Source organism: Equus przewalskii, chromosome 31 (genome assembly GCF_037783145.1).
Source record: "Equus przewalskii isolate Varuska chromosome 31, EquPr2, whole genome shotgun sequence".
NCBI classification, from domain to species: Eukaryota; Metazoa; Chordata; class Mammalia; order Perissodactyla; family Equidae; genus Equus; species Equus przewalskii.
In genome coordinates, this window is record NC_091861.1 from 28,504,508 (window position 1) to 28,522,224 (window position 17,717).

The window sequence follows — 17,717 nt, forward strand, 5'->3', positions numbered from 1 at the left end:
TGTCCCTGCTGCCAGCTCGTGACTCACTCCCACCCAGCCCTGGGAGATAGGAGGGTCCCACAGCGCCCCAGGCTGCACCCAACAAGAAGAGACAAGGCTCCTACTTGCCGAGGGACAGGACGTGCCTGAGAGAGAATGAGGCAAGGGAGTGAGAGCTGGGGCCGGCTCCCAGGGCGCGCCTCCCTGGAGAGAGCAGCGGCCGGCGTAGGGCACCTTTTCAGACACATTGTTCAGACCGCAGAGGAGGGGCCCAGGGCAGATGCCGGTGTCTGGGGGGTCCCTGGGGATGGGCCCTCCCGTCCACTGGAGTGGCCCCGCTTTTCCCGAGAGAAGTTCCTGCTCCCTTGGGTTGGAGCCGAATGCGAGCTGCTTCCTTTTGGGCTGATTTTCTCTGCGTGGCTGACTTCAGCCCCTCAGGCAGGCCTGAGACCCCTTCTCCCGGCTGCGGTCCGGGTGAGCCAGCGAGGGTTCCTTTGAGGCCGTAAGCGCTGGCCCGAGCGCGGGGTTCTCCACCCCTGCCCCGGTGACTGTTGCTGGGACCTCGACCCCCGCGGGGCCTCAGTTTATCATCAGCAGGACCAGACAGTTGCTCAGACCATCTCCTTGCAGCTCTGACCTCCACATGCTGTGTCCTTGATGGTGCGGGGAGAGGTCAGAGAATGCCCCCAAGTCAGCCCCACGGGCTTGCAAAAAAGGGCATGGTTCCAGTGAGTAGAGGCAGGTGGTATCCACAGGCGGGGCCAGGTGGAGGAAACCCGGGCGGGCGCCTGGGGGAGCTGAGCTTGGAATGGGAGTGAAAGGAGAGCAGGGGGCAGAGGAGAGATGCTCCTGGGCATGGGGCTTGGGCTCACAGGAGCCCCTGGGTCCTCTTCTCTGTTTACAGAGATCAGGCATCACCAGGAGGGCAGCTGGCCGCATGTCGCCAGCTCCAGAGGTCTCGGAAGCTGCTGGCTTTCTGCAACCTCTTCCCGGGGGGAGGGGCACAGAACCCACGAGGCCCCTCTGAGCCGAGCGAGCACGCTGGCCCACTGCTTCCTCCTGCCCCAGTGAGGAGCACTGGACCCAGAGAGGGCAGACTGTCACGTGTCCCTGTCCTGGCTGCGTGGACCCTTGGCGGGGTGGCGGGGCAGAGGCCAGGCAATATGGTCACCCAAAACGTTCAGGCAGAAATGTCCCTGCCCGGGGACTCAGTGTGGCAGACGTGGAGTTGGTGGGAAGCAATGGGCTTTGCCAGCCCCGGACACGGTGGGCAGCTCAGACGGTCCCCAGGAAGGCGTTCCACCATCCTCACGAGACAGCAGCTGCCTTGGGTTTGGCGTCTTCCTTTAGCTTAACGGGTCTCCATCAATCCCTTCCCTTCAGTTCCCGGCTGGGCTGGGAGCCAGTGCTGGGGTGGACCTGGGGCCCACTGAGGCAGTGTGAGGCAGGTAATTCCCTGGCCACGAGCGGGAATGCTGTCTTCTCCCAAGAAGGAAGCTTCCGTATGGGTTGGGTTCCATATGGGTTGGCCACTGTTCTCTCCTTCCTCCTCACACATAGACTCAACATAGAGCCTCTGAAACTTGAGAGGGGAGTTTGGAAAAATCAAGAATGGTTGCAAACTTCTTTATTTTGCTCCAGAAGAAAATTAGTAGAGCCTTGTTTTCGGCCCTCTTTTTTTTTTTTTTTTTTTTTCGCCCTGATAAGACCCAGTCTACTCAACCAACCAGTCTTTGCAGTCCTTATACTATAGTCCAAAACAACTAACAGGTCAAACAGCAGAGCATCAGAGAGGATAGAATTCATGCCGAATGTTGCAGCACATGCCATCAGAAGGCTCGTCAGCATCCTGGTCTGTAAATGGCGGGATGGGACCAGCATTAGCCACGGTCCCCAGAGTCCTAGAGGTTTGGGGCCGGGGCCCTCGGGTTCTGGATTAGCAGGCAAGTGGCAGCTTGCAAGGCTGCTCAGGCCCCAGCGCCTTCACCTTCCGCTTGCTCTCCCGCGGGAGGAGCTTGGGTCTCCAGGACCCCGTCATTTCCCAATCCCCCGGAATTAGTGCAGCATTCTGAACTGACACAAAGTGCTCGTGTTCTCATTTCCCAGCTTGATCCTTGGTCTCTGTGAGATCGTAGGCGAACCAGGTATTGTTCTTCCAATTTTATTTGCAGGGCAATCAAGCTACAGAAAAGCGCAGGGGCTTGCCCGTCCCTCACAGGTGGGGCTTGGCGGAGCTGAGTCCAGAGCCCAATGGGCTTTGCGCGGCGTGGGGGCGGGGGGAGCGGGGGGGTGAGGAGTGAGAGGAGGAAGCAGGCGCCAAGGGCTGGGAGACGAGCGAGTCACCATCTTCTCTTCTGCCAGGCCCAGCTGCCCGTGCTCCAGAGCCAGGAAGTGGGCACACGACGGAGGGGCGTCAGCACAAAGCCCAGGGGAGATCATCGGGTGCCTCTTTTCTGCTTTGCGAGTTTTCCTTTCGTCGCTGGGCCCAGTGAGACAAAGGCAGCAGCATTTCCCAAGTGGGTGGAAGAGCCGGCCCCGCCCTTCGCTGGGTGAGGCTCAGCGTTCTCCCCGAGGGCCCTGGCATGTCCCTGCAGAGGCCTTCCCGCCCCAGAGAGCAAACTCAGCTGAAAAACAGAATCGAGTCGGGTGGTGGAGGAGCGGGGTGCAGAGACGCAGCTGGAGAGCGAAGTGGCTGCAGGACTGTAGATGGGAGCGCCTCCCCTCCCACCCCCCCAGCGCACAGGGCCGGGCCTGGGAGGGCCTGAAGACTGGGCCATGAGCTTTGTTCCGAGGCCCTGAGCTAGGCTGGGAAGGAGGCTGTCTGGAACTCCAGCAGGGCTGACCTGTAGACTGCCGAAAGTCCAAAGAGGCCTTATAGGGCACTCCATAGTTGGGGAAACTGAGGCTCAGAGAGGTGAGGTGACTCCCCGAGCCTGCTCAGCTGGACAGGGAAGAACCAGACTAGAACCCTGGTCTTCCAACCCCGAGCCCAGTCCTCCTTGTCACACTGTTACATCATGGAACTCTCGCCACCATGGCGATAGCGTCTGGAACTTGGGTCATTTCCATTCTGCTGTCACGATTTTTGTGAAGTCATCACACCAATCCTTATTTACTTACTTTTAGTGGACTCACTTTTAAATTTCTTTTGAAAGGAAACTTTATATCACTAACTCAAAAGAAAAAGAACAGTATCCTTTGCCGTAAATGAAAGTGAACCATCACATAACCAGTAATAATAAATAGAATGAAAACAAATCATTATTTAATTCCAGCTAGATAAATTTTTTTTTCCCTTTCTACTCAGAAAGGGAGGTTTGCAAGTGTTAAAGAAACATACTGGCACCAGCCGAGACTTTCTCTGCTTGGGAATCAAAGCGGAGAAAGGAAGAGGGGTCTATGTGCTTCTGTGTTAGCCGTTGCTGTGCTCTTAAATGCACTGTTGTCCCCTCACAGCCACAACAGTGCATGTCCCACACTTGGGGGAGATTCTGGGTTATAAGCTTGTCATGCAGGATGATTTTCCCAAAGCTGATCCATGAGAGCAGGGAGAGCTGAGGGCCAAGGAGAAAAGTGACAACGTGGAGCCCCCTCCCTCACCAGGGTGACCAGACTCCTACCTGGCTGCGTACTTTTCTTAATGGAGCATTTCAACGTGAGGCTTCTGTCTGAGCGTCTAAGGCTGTCCGTACTAGTCAAGGGCCCCACAGTGGGCTGAGTTCTGTGGGATTGCTCCCGGGAGGCCAAGCTAGAGAGGGCCCATGAGAAATCCCAGGCCTCTGCCACATTTCCTTGCAGCCCTAACCAGCTCTCAGAGGCCCCACAGCGCTGGGGGAAGAGAAGGGTGCTGTGGGTGGAAGATCGGAGAGAGTTGGGGCGCTCAGGGCCGGCTAGTGTCCCATCCCTCCCTCCCGCTCCCTCCTGACTGCCCCCAAGGCTTGGAGCAGGGCAGCCCAGCTTCTAGAGCCCAAAGAATTTCCTGGCTAATTCCAGGGGACCCCAGGCTTGGCCTCAGCCACCATCTCAACGTGACTCCCCGTTTTCTGTGCCAACGTGTATGTGCTCACTGGTGCATTTGCAGCAAGGTCTGGTAGAAGGGGTACCAAGAAGTCACTTTTCCATGCCTGCCTTCTCATGGCTCTGGCCAGAACAGACCAGTTATGACTGCTCCTTGCCCACAGGTGTCCCTTGGGACAGAGGGCCTTCCAGCCCAGGTCTTCGGGCAGGAGAGTCACACAGCTGAGCAGCCACACTCTTCTTTAATGTCTCCAGGGACCTCCTACAATTGGCCAAAAGAGAGCGACAGGCACGTCCCATGTCTGGAATCCCTGGGGGAGGGGGTTTTCTAGGGTTCCGGCCCTCGACTAGCCAGAGATGCTGGCGGTGTTCCTCCAGAGCACACCCTAATAGCAGGGGCTCTTTGCCATTTAGACGTCATTCGCGTCATTGGACCCTAGGGGCAGAAGGGCTAGAGGACCAACGCTGGGAGGGAGGTTGGAGACCTGAGTCCTGGCTCAGGGTCAGCCACATCTTAGCTGTGTGGCCTCAGCCCAGCCTCCAGGTCTCTGAGCTTAATCTGCTCACAGAGAGAATGAAAATGCAGCTCTCTGCCCTGACGCTCACAGGCCGGGCGGGAGACGGGGAGCCGTGAGGTTCTAACAGGATGATGAAAGGAGAAGCTTTGTGCAAACTGTAAAGGGCCGGACCCACTAAGGGGTTCTTGGGATATGCTCAAAGAGCTTCCAAGACCTTCCCCACCTGAGTCCGCCCCTGGCGAGGTGACGTGTGTCCCGTATGGGCAGGTGTGTGTGTGGGAGCACACAGCCTCATTTTCCAATGGGGGGGAGCCATCACCCCAGCCCTGGAGGGTCACTCCTTGCGTGTGACGTTCTTGGGTGTCTCATCCTCGGGAGTGATTTCCTCCCACTGTTGGTGTCTCCAAGGAGCTCCTTTTTGGGCCAGGTAAGCGTCTACCCCTGGGGATGCTCCCACATCCCTGCCTTTGGCCCTCTTCTTCCGATGGCTGGAAGCACCTCCCAGTCTGGTGCACGGTTCAGGGGCCAGTGGGCCTCCCCCAGAGTTCCCAGCACAGGTTGGGGGCGTCTGGCCCAGTGGGATCTTCTCCTCCCTCAAATAGGCTCTTCCAGGGAGCTGGCACGTCGTCCGAGATTCCAGGAGTCATGTCACGGCGGGACCCTGTGCGGCCCCTTGCTTTTCTTCCAGGGAGCTGGCACGTCGTCCGAGGTTCCAGGAGTCATGTCACGGCGGGACCCTGTGCGGCCCCTTGCTTTTCCCTCCCCGGCATGAACTGCTGCTGGGACCATGGAGCCGGCCTCTGGGTCTGAAAGCCAGAGCTGTGACCACAGAACGAGGGTCTCTGGAGGGCGGAATGACCATCCCTCTGACCATCTGTGTCCGTGAAAGAGACGTGGCCGAGCTTCATAGCCACTTGGGCTTGTGAGAGACCCGTCTGGAGGGCAGACACGCACCAGGGACTCCTCTCTAAGATGGAGCAGATGTCTGCATATGAAACCTCAGGTCCTTGATCCCCAAGCCCCTCCTAGGGGCGTCAGGAGCTGAAAAAACCCAGTTCTCAGGGGTGGAGGAGGAGAGGTCCTAGAGAAATCTGCAGAAAATCAGTTTTTCCCACAGTTTAGCGATGGAGCAGGGAGCAGGCCGTGTGGGCAGAGCTGATGGTGGAGCTGGCACGGCTGGTTCAGAATCAGATGTCATCAAGCACCACCCTCAGCTGGGTGCTGGGGTGCACAGTGCCTTTGTCCCCTGGTCCCCTGTAGCCCCAGGAGCCGCAGTGGACTCTGGGCCTGACCCTGAGAGGCAGACGTGGGGCCCGAGCCCACGAGGGCAAGATTTCACCCTAGAGCCACGGTCTGATCGATGTCAGCTCACAGTTGCTGCCTTCAAAGGCTGTAGGGGACACTCGCTGTTATTAATCGGATCTCTGGCGAAATATGTACTCCCGAGTGAGCGTCCAAACTTTTCTTACATTCTAAAAATTCAGGTGATAAAGGATGCCCACCATCCGACATCGGGCTGCTTCAGATTTCTGTCGTGTCTCTTCTGAGCAGACAGGGAGCTGGTCGTCCACCAGCCATTGTCCTTCGGTTCACAGAGTGGGGGTCCCACGAGGGTAGGCACTGCTGGTCTCAGGGGGCTGGTGATGGAACCATGGGGGCAGCTCCTCCTGGCCCTCAAGGGCTCCACAGCGGGCGCGCCCACCCCTGCCACCTCCGAGCCCGACGGCCTTGCTCTTTGCCCAGACGTCCCGGCTTCTGAGCGGTGAGGCCGCTCTGGCCTCCATGTGCCCCACGAAGCTGCATGCCAGGGAAAGAAAGGAGGGCCAGCCTGGGGTGGGACCCCACTGCTCCGAGCCGGAGAGGGAGCCGTGCCCAGGAGGAGGTCGGGAGCAGCACCCCACGCCCTGAAGTCCCACCTTTGGTGACTCAGGCTCCCTGACGTGGTGGGTAATTCAGAACAAGTTTTCTAAAGGATCTGACTCAAACCGCTGAGTAAGCAGCCACCCCATCCCCAGGGGAACCCCCCCACGCCCTGGGGCCCTGAGGGCCCCTCCTGGGCAGCCCTTGCTGGGAGAAGACCTATGCCCTCCAGACCCCCTGGAGGGGGTGGAGCAGAGCTTGTAAAGGCCACCTGCCGCCTGGCTGTGCCCGGTCCTGACCAAAATCACAGGAAGAGGGGGCTCCCACGGGCACTGAGTGGGGAGCAGCAGAGGCTCGGGGACCCCGTGAAATTGTGTGTGCTCGCTCTCTGGAGAAGGGCGTCAGAGGTTATATAGCTGAAGGTGGCCTGTCGGCCAGATGTGTGACTGGGCAGGGAGGGGCAGGGCGTGTCCCACCCCAGAGCCGGTTTGGCCAGCCCCACCTTGCTGCCAGAAGCTTGGTTTCAAAATGGGCTAATAGCTGGGGCCACAGACACTCTTTTCATCTTGGCCTGCCCGGCACATACCCAGCTCCCAAGGAGCCAGGCAGCTTCCCTCTGGTCAGCCAGGGCTGGAATAGAACTCGCTGGACGCAGCGAACCGGCTGCTGTCGCCCAGGTCAAGGGGTGAAGGGAAGAGTCCTGGACCTGAGCCCGAGCCCGAGCCCCTACTGGGCGGCCTCCTGGACAGCTCGCCCCATCGGGAATGCCCCACCTTCCGAGCAGCTGACTTGGTCTGCAGTGGCTGCCTGTGCCCATGGTGGCCGTGGGAGCCCCACTGCCAATCAGCAGCCCAGATCTCCGTCCCCAGCACAAATGCCACGGCAACTCCCAGCGCTCCTTTGTACTAGGCGCATGCTGCAAGCCCAGCCCTGTTCCAGGCACAGTAAAGGGCCTCTGCCCTGGAGAGCCTGGGGAAATGGCGGAACCTGACATTAGCTACTAGAGACACCGGGCCCACGGGGGGCTGGGCAGGAGCGGCTCCAGCTCTGAGCACCACCGGTATCTGGGGAAAGGCTTTGGGCTGGGTAGGAGCAGGCTGGGTGGGGATCACAGGTTGGAGAAGTGCAAGATTTGTGAGGAGGGGGCCGTCCAAGATGGAGACGCGTCTGAGCAGAAGCAGGAGGGCCAGGCGGTGGCTGCAGTCACCGGGCAGCGTAAAGCAGCGTGTTGGGGAGGGGAGAGCTGACTGGATAGACGGGCCAGGCTGCTGGGTTTGTCTTGTAAAGGGGAGAGAGACCCTGGCAGATGTCAAGCAAGGCTAACGAAGGCTTTGTCTGAGGAAGGGCAAAGTGGTGGCACCAGCAGGCAGGCAGCAGGGTCCCCGGGGTGGTGGGGGGCTGGCACCGATGGTGAACCAATGGTGGTGGACCGATGGTGAACCAATGGCGGCCGGGACCACCGTTTGTGCAGTGGGATCAGAGAGGATTCTCAGATGGAAGGATAAAAGGACGCCGTCCCTTTCTGAGTGGTTAGTCACCGTCCTGTCCGGCGATCTTGGGTGAACGGGACCTCCTCCGGTTTGGGGGCCTCTTCAGACTGAGGAGGACTCGCCACGGGAGTGGAAACTGACAACGTTCAGTTGCTTGAGGGCCTGGATCTTGGGCTCATGCTGCTTTACTTGGGCTTAGGCCCCTGCAGAACTGTTTCTTTGCCTGCAAAATGGGGGGGGCACGGCCCCTGAGAGCTTCCTGACCTGAGGAGGAACAAGAAGAGATGATTATGTTGAGGGGCGGGGAGCGTTCCGTGGGGGGTCAATTCCACACTTCTCCAAGAAGGAAGGGGACCAGAGAAGAGAAGTGAGTGAGTTACGAGACCTCAGTCCTTAGAGAAGAGGGGAGCCGAGCAGAACCTGGCTGGGAGAGGCTCCTCACTAAGAGCAGCCCTCTCAGGCCCACCTTGGAAGATGGTTCCAAGCATGGACCCCATAAAAGCCCCACTGGGCTCCCCAGTAGAGAAGCATGTCTTTGTGGACACACCAGCCCGGGCTTCCCCCTAGCTGTCCAGCCCAGCCTGCTGTCTGGTTGAGTGGTCAACTCTGCTCCCAGGAAGTCAAGTTTCCACCCTCCGGAATGTTCTGATCCATGGACCGTTCCACCTGAGCCTGGAGTTTCCCAAGGGAGCCTGAGACAACCAGACAAGGAGTGTGTGTGTGTCTCACTGTCCTTTGTGTGCGAAGTGGGGGAGCTGCCAGCAGATTGCTATCTGAGCGTGGGGTGTGCCTGGGAGACCTGGCGTTGGCACAGGGCTCCCCACCTGCGGTGGACACGTGGGCTCGCACACACAGCCCTTGCATTCCATCCCGGCCGCAGCTGCCCGCTGGGGACCTGGAAGGGAGTGTTTGCAAATAGGACTATGACTGTGAGGCGTTATTGGCGTTTAGGGCCTGGGGGCCATGAGCACTAAGCAGCCTGCAATGCTTGGGGCAGCCTGCACAATGGAGAATTGTCCGCCCCAGACGCCCACGTGAAGAGGTACCACACCGTCCATCATAAAGACTGGCTTCATGCTGGGTGACCGTCTAGGCGGCCCACACTTCTCTGTTTTTCTGAAACCTATGAGGCCTGTCCTGTGGCCTTCGGGGGAGACCAGCGTGGGACTCTGAATACACTCTGCACCCCTTTTGTGGGCTGTCCTGTCTTCCTGGGTCCGTCCCCCGCACATGCCGACTCGGTGACTCCTTCAGGTATGGCGTAGGCTCGCAAACCCTCAGCCAGGTCAGAGAGGCGGCCAGCCTGTCCCCAATCTGAGCGTCAGAGGGATACAGATGTTCCCCCTGAGCCAATGCTGACATCCCACTGTCCCCAGCGCGTTACGAACATTCGTTCATCGATTCTGCCAACAGCCCTGTACCCTGGGCACAATTATTAGACAAGGTTCACGCATGAAGAAACTGACACACATTGGGTTTAAGTGACTCCCTCAGGGCCACGTCTCAGGCAGTTGCTAGGGCTCAGCCCAGGCAGTGTGGCTCCAGGGTCCCCGTGCTGTGGAAGTCAAGATGCCCCTGCCACTCCGGCCTGATAGAAAAAACGGGGGAAGGTCACAGGCCATCCGTGCAGGGAGGGCTGGGAGCAGCCTGCCCTGGCTGAGCCTTAGAGGGGAGCCAGGCCCCGTGTGGCTCTAGGAGAGGACGGGTCCTGGCCCAGAGGAAGCTTTGCTCCCACTTGTCTAAGTGACATGACTGGAGAGTGATCTCCAGCAGTCCTCAGACACACAGCCCACCAGCAGCCATGACACAAGAGCTGGGGTGGGGTTCCCAGCAATGGGTGACGCCACTGGGGTGTGGCTGATGGGGGGATGGGAAAACTCGGTCCCATAGGGGTATCTCCACCACGCCCGCACCCTGCAGACACAGCCAGCACCCCGTTCCCAGCAGGTGGCCTCCTCTTACTGAGACCTGGCGGGGCTGCCTGCGGCTCCCTTTCCCGGCTCAGGAGAGCACGCCCAGAGCCTCTGCCGGCTTCATCAGCACCATCACGTTCTTGCTGGGTGTGGACCAGGATCAGCGTTGGACTCGGCAGGTGTCTGAGATGACATCCAGGAGTGTCATTTACTGAGAACGAGAGCATCCCTTGTCATATTTCCACTTCAGGCTGAGCCCACCTTCCCTCCAGAGTGCCCTTGACACCTTCCTCCCCCTGAGAGAACAGAGCCCAGCCGGTGTGGCCACTGGCTGAAAGCCGTGGGGCCAATTGCGTGTTTTGCATGTAATCTGCAAAGTGCACATTGCCGTCCACATGCTCAGAAACCTCCCGGCTCCTCTTCCTTCTGCCTGTCGTCCTCCATTTCTGCCTCCCCAGTGCCCACGCACCAGCTCCCTTCGGAGTGGGTTGCTTTGACCCCATTTGGGGAAGAAAGTTGTGCCCGCCTGAGTGCACAGCTGGGTGTGTGCGTGGAGGATACGGGCGCGCCATTGCCAACGTTAGCAGTTTCCGGCTTCTCGATTTAGATGCCACTTGTAACTGCAGCTTGACCCTCGGTGGTTCTTGCTCTCTAAGACTCTAAGACTCCCCCAGGGCAGGCCCCTCCCCAGCCTTCATGGCTAGACCCGGTGTGGACGGGAGTTAGTCCGTTGCCTAACACCTCCCCTACACGTGCACACAGACACTCACACTCACACACACATACTCCCTCTCTCGTGGGGTGGGGCGGGCAGGCTCCAGGCTGCTGGACTTGGCCCTGCCTCATCCCGGCAAAGGTGAGTCCACGTGCGCACCTGTGTGGAGACATTTCATCAGGCCCCATGTTGATCCTCCAGTCTCGGGACAAGTCAGAGCAGGCAGACCCGCCAGCCTGTGGGCTCCCAGGAAAGTCCTCCCTGGGCAGCTCTGTTTGGAGCTCCTTCCTGCCACGTCTGCAGCTTTGCAGGCTCCTCCCAGGAGGTGGACTCCCAGGGTGGGCTCCCCCAGAGCCCTGGGGCGCCCATTGTTTCACGTCTTCCTGATGGGTTGCTCCTCTGCCCGGTCTGAAGCAAAGCCCACCCTGCAGCCCCCTGGCACCTTGAGCGCAGGTGCCCGCGGAACAGAATGCCCAGGAGCAGGAGCGTTTTCTCCGTTTGGCCTTTGAGGGCCTGTTACAGTTTCTTTTTGCCCCGGCCAAGGGGAGGCAACGTGAGGAATAAGCAGAGAAATGTCAGTGGAAAACCGATGTGACCAGAGGAGGAGAAATGTCCCCATGCTGGGTACAGTGGCCAAGGAAGGCTGGCTGTCGGAAGCTGCTGGCGTCTGCGAAGGCACGGGGCTTGTAGACACGGGCGAGAGTCCCCCCTGTTGCTCTGACCTCACCGGGTGGGTGTTGGCAGCCCCTCTGCTCTCTGGGCCCCTGACACCCCTCCGGGTCTGGCCCACGTGGGGCAGGATCAGTGGCTGCTAAACTTTTTTGACTGCAACCCACAGTAGGAAGTGTATTCTACATTGTAGCCAGCACCCATGCGTCATTTCACAAAACAGCAGGCACCCTTGCTAAGCTACATTATGCTCTGATATTTTGTATCCCAGTATAGATGATTGGATCCTATTTTCTTTTTATTGTGGTGATAACAGCTTATAACATTGTGAAACTTCAGTTACATTAATATTTGTCTTACACCGTATCAGGGTGGCCCTTCGCCCCTTGTGCCCACCCTCCACCCCCATTCCCCTGGTAACCACTAAATTTGTTCTCTTTGTCCATAAGTTTGTTTATCTACCACATGTGAGTGAAATCATATGGTGTTTGTCTTTCTCTGTCTGGCATATTTCGCTTAACATGATGCCCTCAAGGTGCATGCCTGTGGTTGCAAATGGGACGATTTTGTCTTTTTTTATGGCTGAGTAGTATTCTATTATATATATAGATACACCACATCTTCTTTGCTGGATCTTATGTTTTTAAATGACAGTCACAGTCTCCTAAATTGATTCCATAATCCATAATGAGTCACAACCTGCAGTTTGAATGATAATATATTCGATGATGGCTGAGGTTCCTTCCGAACAGACATCTGGGATTGCATGAGCATCATTGTGGGGCCGGGGCAGGGCTGTATCCTATGGGAGCCGGATCCGGGCTCCCTGGTCAGGCCCCCTGAGCGAGCCTTTCTCCCTTTCTCTGCCAGATCTACAATGGGACCCTCAAGCGGGAGACGGACAACAGACGCTTCAGCTCCTACAGCCAGATGGAGAACTGGGGCCGCCATTACCCACGGGGCAGCTGTAACACCCCCGGCACGGGCAGCGACATCTGCTTCATGCAGAAGATCAAGACAAGCCGCAGCGAGCCCGACCTCTACTGCGACCCGCGGGGCACCCTGCGCAAGGGCACGCTGACCAGCAAGGGCCACAAGACCACCCAGAACCGCTACAGCTTCTACAGCACCTGCAGCGGCCAGAAGACCACCAAGAAGTGCCCCGGGCGCCCGCCGTCCTGCACCTCCAAGCAGGACCCGGTGTACGTCCCACCCACGTCCTGCAGCAAGGACCTGTCCTTTGGCCACTCAAGGGCCAGCTCCAAGTGAGTGCAGCTGGCTGGGGTGGGGTGGCTGAGTGCGGCCGGGGGAGGCAGAGGTCAGCCTGGCTGTGCTCTGCAAGGGAGCTCCGGAGGATGGGAAAGATGTGGCCTCTGACCCCTGGGAGTTCACTGTCGCTGCCTGGGGAGCTCCTGGCCTCGGGGAGTTCTCAGTGTGAAGGGGGGACGGAACCCTCACACCAGAACAGATGCCGTGGGCGTGGAAGTTACGGGGTCGGGGTTATGAGCAGAGGGGCTCGTTAGAGAAGGTGAGCCAGGCCAGCGGTGCTCACAGTGGGGTCCTCCCACCAGCAGCCCTGTGAGAAATGCTGGTTCCTTGGCCACGCCCAGGCCCGCTGACTCAGGAGCCCGAGGTGGCCCAGTGGTGTCACCAGGCCCTGCGGGGTACTGTAATTCACACTGGGGTTTGAGACTCTCTGATCTTAGTCACGTCAATCTATCCATATTCTGATGTGGACCATGGGAATGGGGCTGTGCTCCACCTTATCGGACAAAAGACAGGCAGGATAAATGGACATAAAGACCGAGGGATGCCATCTAGCATTGGGAAACAGGGAGCAGCTCCTGTCTGTAAACCCTGAAGGGCCAGTGCCCAGTGGGAAGGAGGGAGACCAAGTGGGGTGTCCTGTAAAGAGCCACAGGCATGGGCCACCATGTCTCGAGGACGCTGGGCCCGCCCTCCAGGGCTCAGAGCCCCGTGAACCTCTGCACTGCCCTGTGTCACCACCTAATGATCATTTATTCATTTGATTGACACATTACTGAGCATCCACTATGCTCCTGGACCCGTGGTGAGGGCAGGGGACACCGCCATGAGCAGAGCAGTCCAGGGCTGTCCTAGGCTGCACGAGGAACCCCTGAACCATTTCCCATGGAGGTCCCGGGAACACTGCCTTCTTCATCTCTCATCCTCATAGCCCCTTCCTGGCAGGTGCTAGAATCCTGCTAGAGGAAACAGATGTTAAGCGGCCTGCCCAGGGCCACACAGCCTATGCACCATCCTGTGCTCTTCCCTACTTTACCACACTGTTTTGACAATAAGCAGAGCCCCATTCTAAGGCTGACCCTCTCCTAGCTACTTAAAGGCCATAAGGTATATTTAGGATGATTTGGAGAACTAAGAAAGCTTTCTCCCTTGGAGACTGGTCAGGTTCTTGTCTAGCCCTGAGAGGACAGGGTCTGGGTGAGACAGGGAGGGGGGGGGTGAGTGACAAGCCATTTAGAGATGACGTCTGACTGGCAGATGCTGGGTGACATCTCAATGTGGGGCGGGCTGCTGCTGAAATAAGACCAGAGAGCTCTGGCCCTTGGGAGATTTTTCCAGAAGTCGAATTGGATTGCCACACTAAAACCACGAATATTTCTTGAGCACATACTGTGGCAAGACGTGAGGCCGGTACAGATGAGGCGAGGGCTCCCTCTGGAAACACTGGGAGATTCTAGTGGCCTAGGGTTGGGCGCCACAGAAGGGGCTGCCCCCTGCCCTCGGGGAACCAGGACACAGACAGCCAGACAGGCAGCCTGTGAGTCAATAGCAGGGAGCCGGGGGGTTCCCAGAAGAGAGCTTTCTCATCCCTGGGAGGGTTCATGGAAGTGGCACTTCAGCCGGTCACATGGGCAGTGACGGAGACACAGGTGTGCCCTGATCAGGACATAGTGGAGAGAAGAGTCTTACTGGAGCAGATTCTTGGTAGGGGCTGGACAGTCAGGCACAGCAGAGCCAGACTATTAGGTTAAAACATGAAATTTCTGCTTTTGTGGCACAAAAAATGTTGACTATCAGGCATTTCATATGGTTCACCCTAACACGTGCCTTTGGATGTGCATCTGTTTGAATTTCACCTGTAGTATGGAGAAGCCGCGGATGAGAAAAACACAGGGAACAGGGTTTTAGGACTGCTAATCTGGTAAAAGGGTGTAAAATTGTATATAGGGGAGTTTGGAGAAGAGAGCCAGTTGTGAGGGATCTCTTGCTGCAGACACCATCAGAGTACTCATGGTCCGAAGGAAGGCAGTGGCCCTGAGGATGGGAAGAAGGAATAGATGTGAGAATTTTTGTGCAGAAGAATTAGCTAGACTTGGGAATGGAGGGAGGAATGGAGGAAAGGTGGGAAGATGGAGGGAGGAAGGGAGGAAGGGAAAGGGATGGATGGATGGGTTGATGGATTGATGGATGGATGGATGGATGGATGAATGGATGGATGGATGATGGATGGATGAATGATGGATGGATGGATGGATGGATGGATGGATGGATGAATGATGGATGGATGGATGGATGGATGGATGATGATGGATGAATGATGGATGGATGGATGGATGGATGGATGATGGATGGATGAATGATGGATGGACGGGTGGATGGATGGATGGATAATGGATGGATGGATGATGGATGGATGGATGATGGATGGATGAATGAAGGATGGATGGGTGGATGGATGGTGGATGGTTGACGGATGGATGACGGATGGATGATGGATGAATGATGGATGGATGGATAGATGGATGATGGATGGATGATGGGTGGATGGGTGGGTGGATGATGGATGGATGGATGGATGGATCAAGTATGGATGACAGATGGATGATGGATGGATATGGATACATGGACAGGTTCACAGCCGTTGTCTTCCATTTTCCCAATACCAGGCACAGACATGAGAGATGGCAGAGTGGGTGGGGAGCTTTTCCTCAGGAATAGGGCAGAAATTTTTCTCAGCATAGAGGTCACTCACCTGCTTGGACATTACCCCATGACCAGGGCTCATCACAGCGAGTGCTCACCATGGATTGAGGCTTTTCCCTCCTCTGGAGGAGCCGTTCCACAAGGAGTGTTCTCCCAGGTGTGCCTGGGGCTGCCTTGGTGGCACTCTCCGGAGGGAAGATGAGGCTGTGGAAGCTGGGGAGTGCATGGGGGAGTTCCGAGCCCCTGCCCCAGGGCTCTTGTCACCCACACCCTTTGCCCGCTCCCCGCAGGATCTGCAGTGAGGACATCGAATGCAGTGGGCTGACCATCCCCAAGGCTGTGCAGTACCTGTGCTCCCAGGATGAGAAGTACCAGGCCATCGGGGCCTATTACATCCAGCACACCTGCTTCCAGGATGAGTCTGCCAAGCAACAGGTAACTGGTGGCACCCCTTCCTCTCCTGTAGGCCTGGGTAGGGGCTGAGTGTGTCAGCCCAGCCTCACATTTCGAGATGAGAACGGGCATTTGCGCATAGCTCCCTCTCACTCTGCCTGGGGCGAGGGGCGTGCTTGACATTGGCCAAATCAGAGCTGGGCATCTGAACCCTCTGTGCAGAGCAGAGCCCTCTGCTGGAGTGGGACACGAGCCGGGTGTGTTTCCTCCATTGCTCGTGGGTTCCACAGAAGTCCCCTTTCTCACGCTCCACTGAAGAACGTGACTACTGCCCATTCCTCAGCTTCCTCCCTGACCTCCTTTCTGCCTGTCTGTCTGTCTATCTCTCCCCGAATCATGACGCCCTCTCTCACCAGGCATCTATGGTGGAAATAGGGCTGTTGGTGCCTCCCAGCTTGGCTGGCAGGGAGCACACCCACGGGCTCTCAGCTCAGCCCGAGGACGTAGTGGGTATATGCATTTTCTGGAAAGTCCAGGATTCAGGGCTCACGGAGGAGAGCACCTTCTGAGGGTCTCCCACTGGGATGCGGGGACACGAGGGTCTGGGTCCCTGTCTTGGCTCCTGGTCTGGTCAGTTACCATCACTTCGCACTGCTTATTTGTTCTGGTTGGTGTGGATGTCTCTGAACTGAAAGTAGGCTTTTTGGTCTGAGAAATAGCGCTTTGGGCAAAGTTAGGAGACCAGCCTCCCCTCCCTGACCGGGCGGCGTGCGCCCCTGTCCCCACAGGTGTATCAGCTGGGAGGCATCTGCAAGCTGGTGGACCTCCTCCGCAGCCCCAACCAGAACGTCCAGCAGGCCGCGGCGGGCGCCCTGCGTAACCTGGTGTTTCGGAGCACCACCAACAAGCTGGAGACCCGGAGGCAGAATGGAATCCGCGAGGCCGTCAGCCTCCTGAGGAGAACCGGGAGCACGGAGATCCAGAAACAGCTGACCGGTAGGATCCCCAGCCACGGAGGACCCGGGTGGCGGGGCAGGAGCAAGACTGCCAGCCGCGGCCCCAAGATGCGGTGGGACAGTCCCTCCAGGCCGGGCCAAGGCACAGCTGTGCAGATCTGGTCTCAGGCCAATCTCCCGGGAGCCTGAGAGGCCGGGTTAGTGGTGTCCAGATGGTGACCCTGGGTGTTGTGCATACCCACAAGGGGTCAACGTCCTTTTGAGGATACAGGGCAAGGAGTGGAAGGCTGGGGTCCAGGCAGGATCCGTACTCCACAGACCCTGAGATTTGCAGGTGACAGGGAGAGAGTCGGGTGGATGAGGAGCTCAGAGATCTTAAGCATCTACCCTGCATGCAAAAGACATCCCTAATACTCAGGGTGGGGGCACAAGAGATAGCAGTCACTGTGAAGCCCTCATATTTGACTGGGAAGATGAGACCATGCACAGAGGAATGAGGATATGTATTTCTGGAATGCCTTTCAGGTGGGAAATAACATCAGAAGATTGAGTGCTGAAATTTGTATTCAAAACCACTATCAATCAAATGTTTTTTGATCATCTTCTGTGTGCATAATGTTGGCCTCAGAGAGAGTTGCCCTCTGCCCTCCAGGAGCCTGCAGTCTAGTTGAGACGCTGGGAAATGGGCTCCTGAGACAATCAGACACTGGATTAGATAGACCCACCCACCCAGAACGTGATAGCTCAGTAGGGCTCACAGGCTGGAGCGGGTGGGGTGGTACCTCGGCCCCTGGGGTCCTCCTGAGCCTGGCGTGTGCTGGGTTGACTGTCCCCACCCCAGGCCTGCTCTGGAACTTGTCTTCCACGGACGAGCTGAAGGAGGAGCTCATCGCCGATGCCCTGCCGGTCCTGGCCGACCGCGTCATCATCCCCTTCTCCGGCTGGTGTGACGGCAACAGCAATGTGTCCCGGGAAGTGGTGGACCCCGAGGTCTTCTTCAACGCCACGGGCTGCTTGAGGTGAGGGAGGAGGGCCCTTCCCCGGCAGCCCCATCTCAGCCAAGATTCGGTCGGGGCAGGGAACCCAACGTCCGACCTGGCCCTCGTGGGCAGACTCCAGGACGAGGGGCTGCATTCCTAACTCCCCTGGATCTGGATAAGGCGCAGGACCCCACGACCTCCTTTAAGGGGTCGCCACAGACTTGGTTAGGAATCTCCCCGTGGAAGCACCTGGATCTG

General features: G+C 57.8%; 1 protein-coding gene across 2 annotated transcripts in view; it reads left to right on the plus strand.

Moving 5' to 3' along the window:
• PKP1 (plakophilin 1) overlaps positions 1 to 17,717 on the plus strand; it is a 48,289-nt gene that overhangs the window by 16,894 nt on the left and 13,678 nt on the right. For both annotated transcript variants that reach the window (XM_070602502.1, XM_008507036.2), the window contains exons 3-6: positions 12,032 to 12,426; positions 15,421 to 15,565; positions 16,312 to 16,519; positions 17,321 to 17,498. In XM_070602502.1, the coding sequence (XP_070458603.1) occupies positions 12,032 to 12,426; positions 15,421 to 15,565; positions 16,312 to 16,519; positions 17,321 to 17,498 (926 nt within the window). The remainder of the gene's footprint in view (positions 1 to 12,031; positions 12,427 to 15,420; positions 15,566 to 16,311; positions 16,520 to 17,320; positions 17,499 to 17,717) is intronic.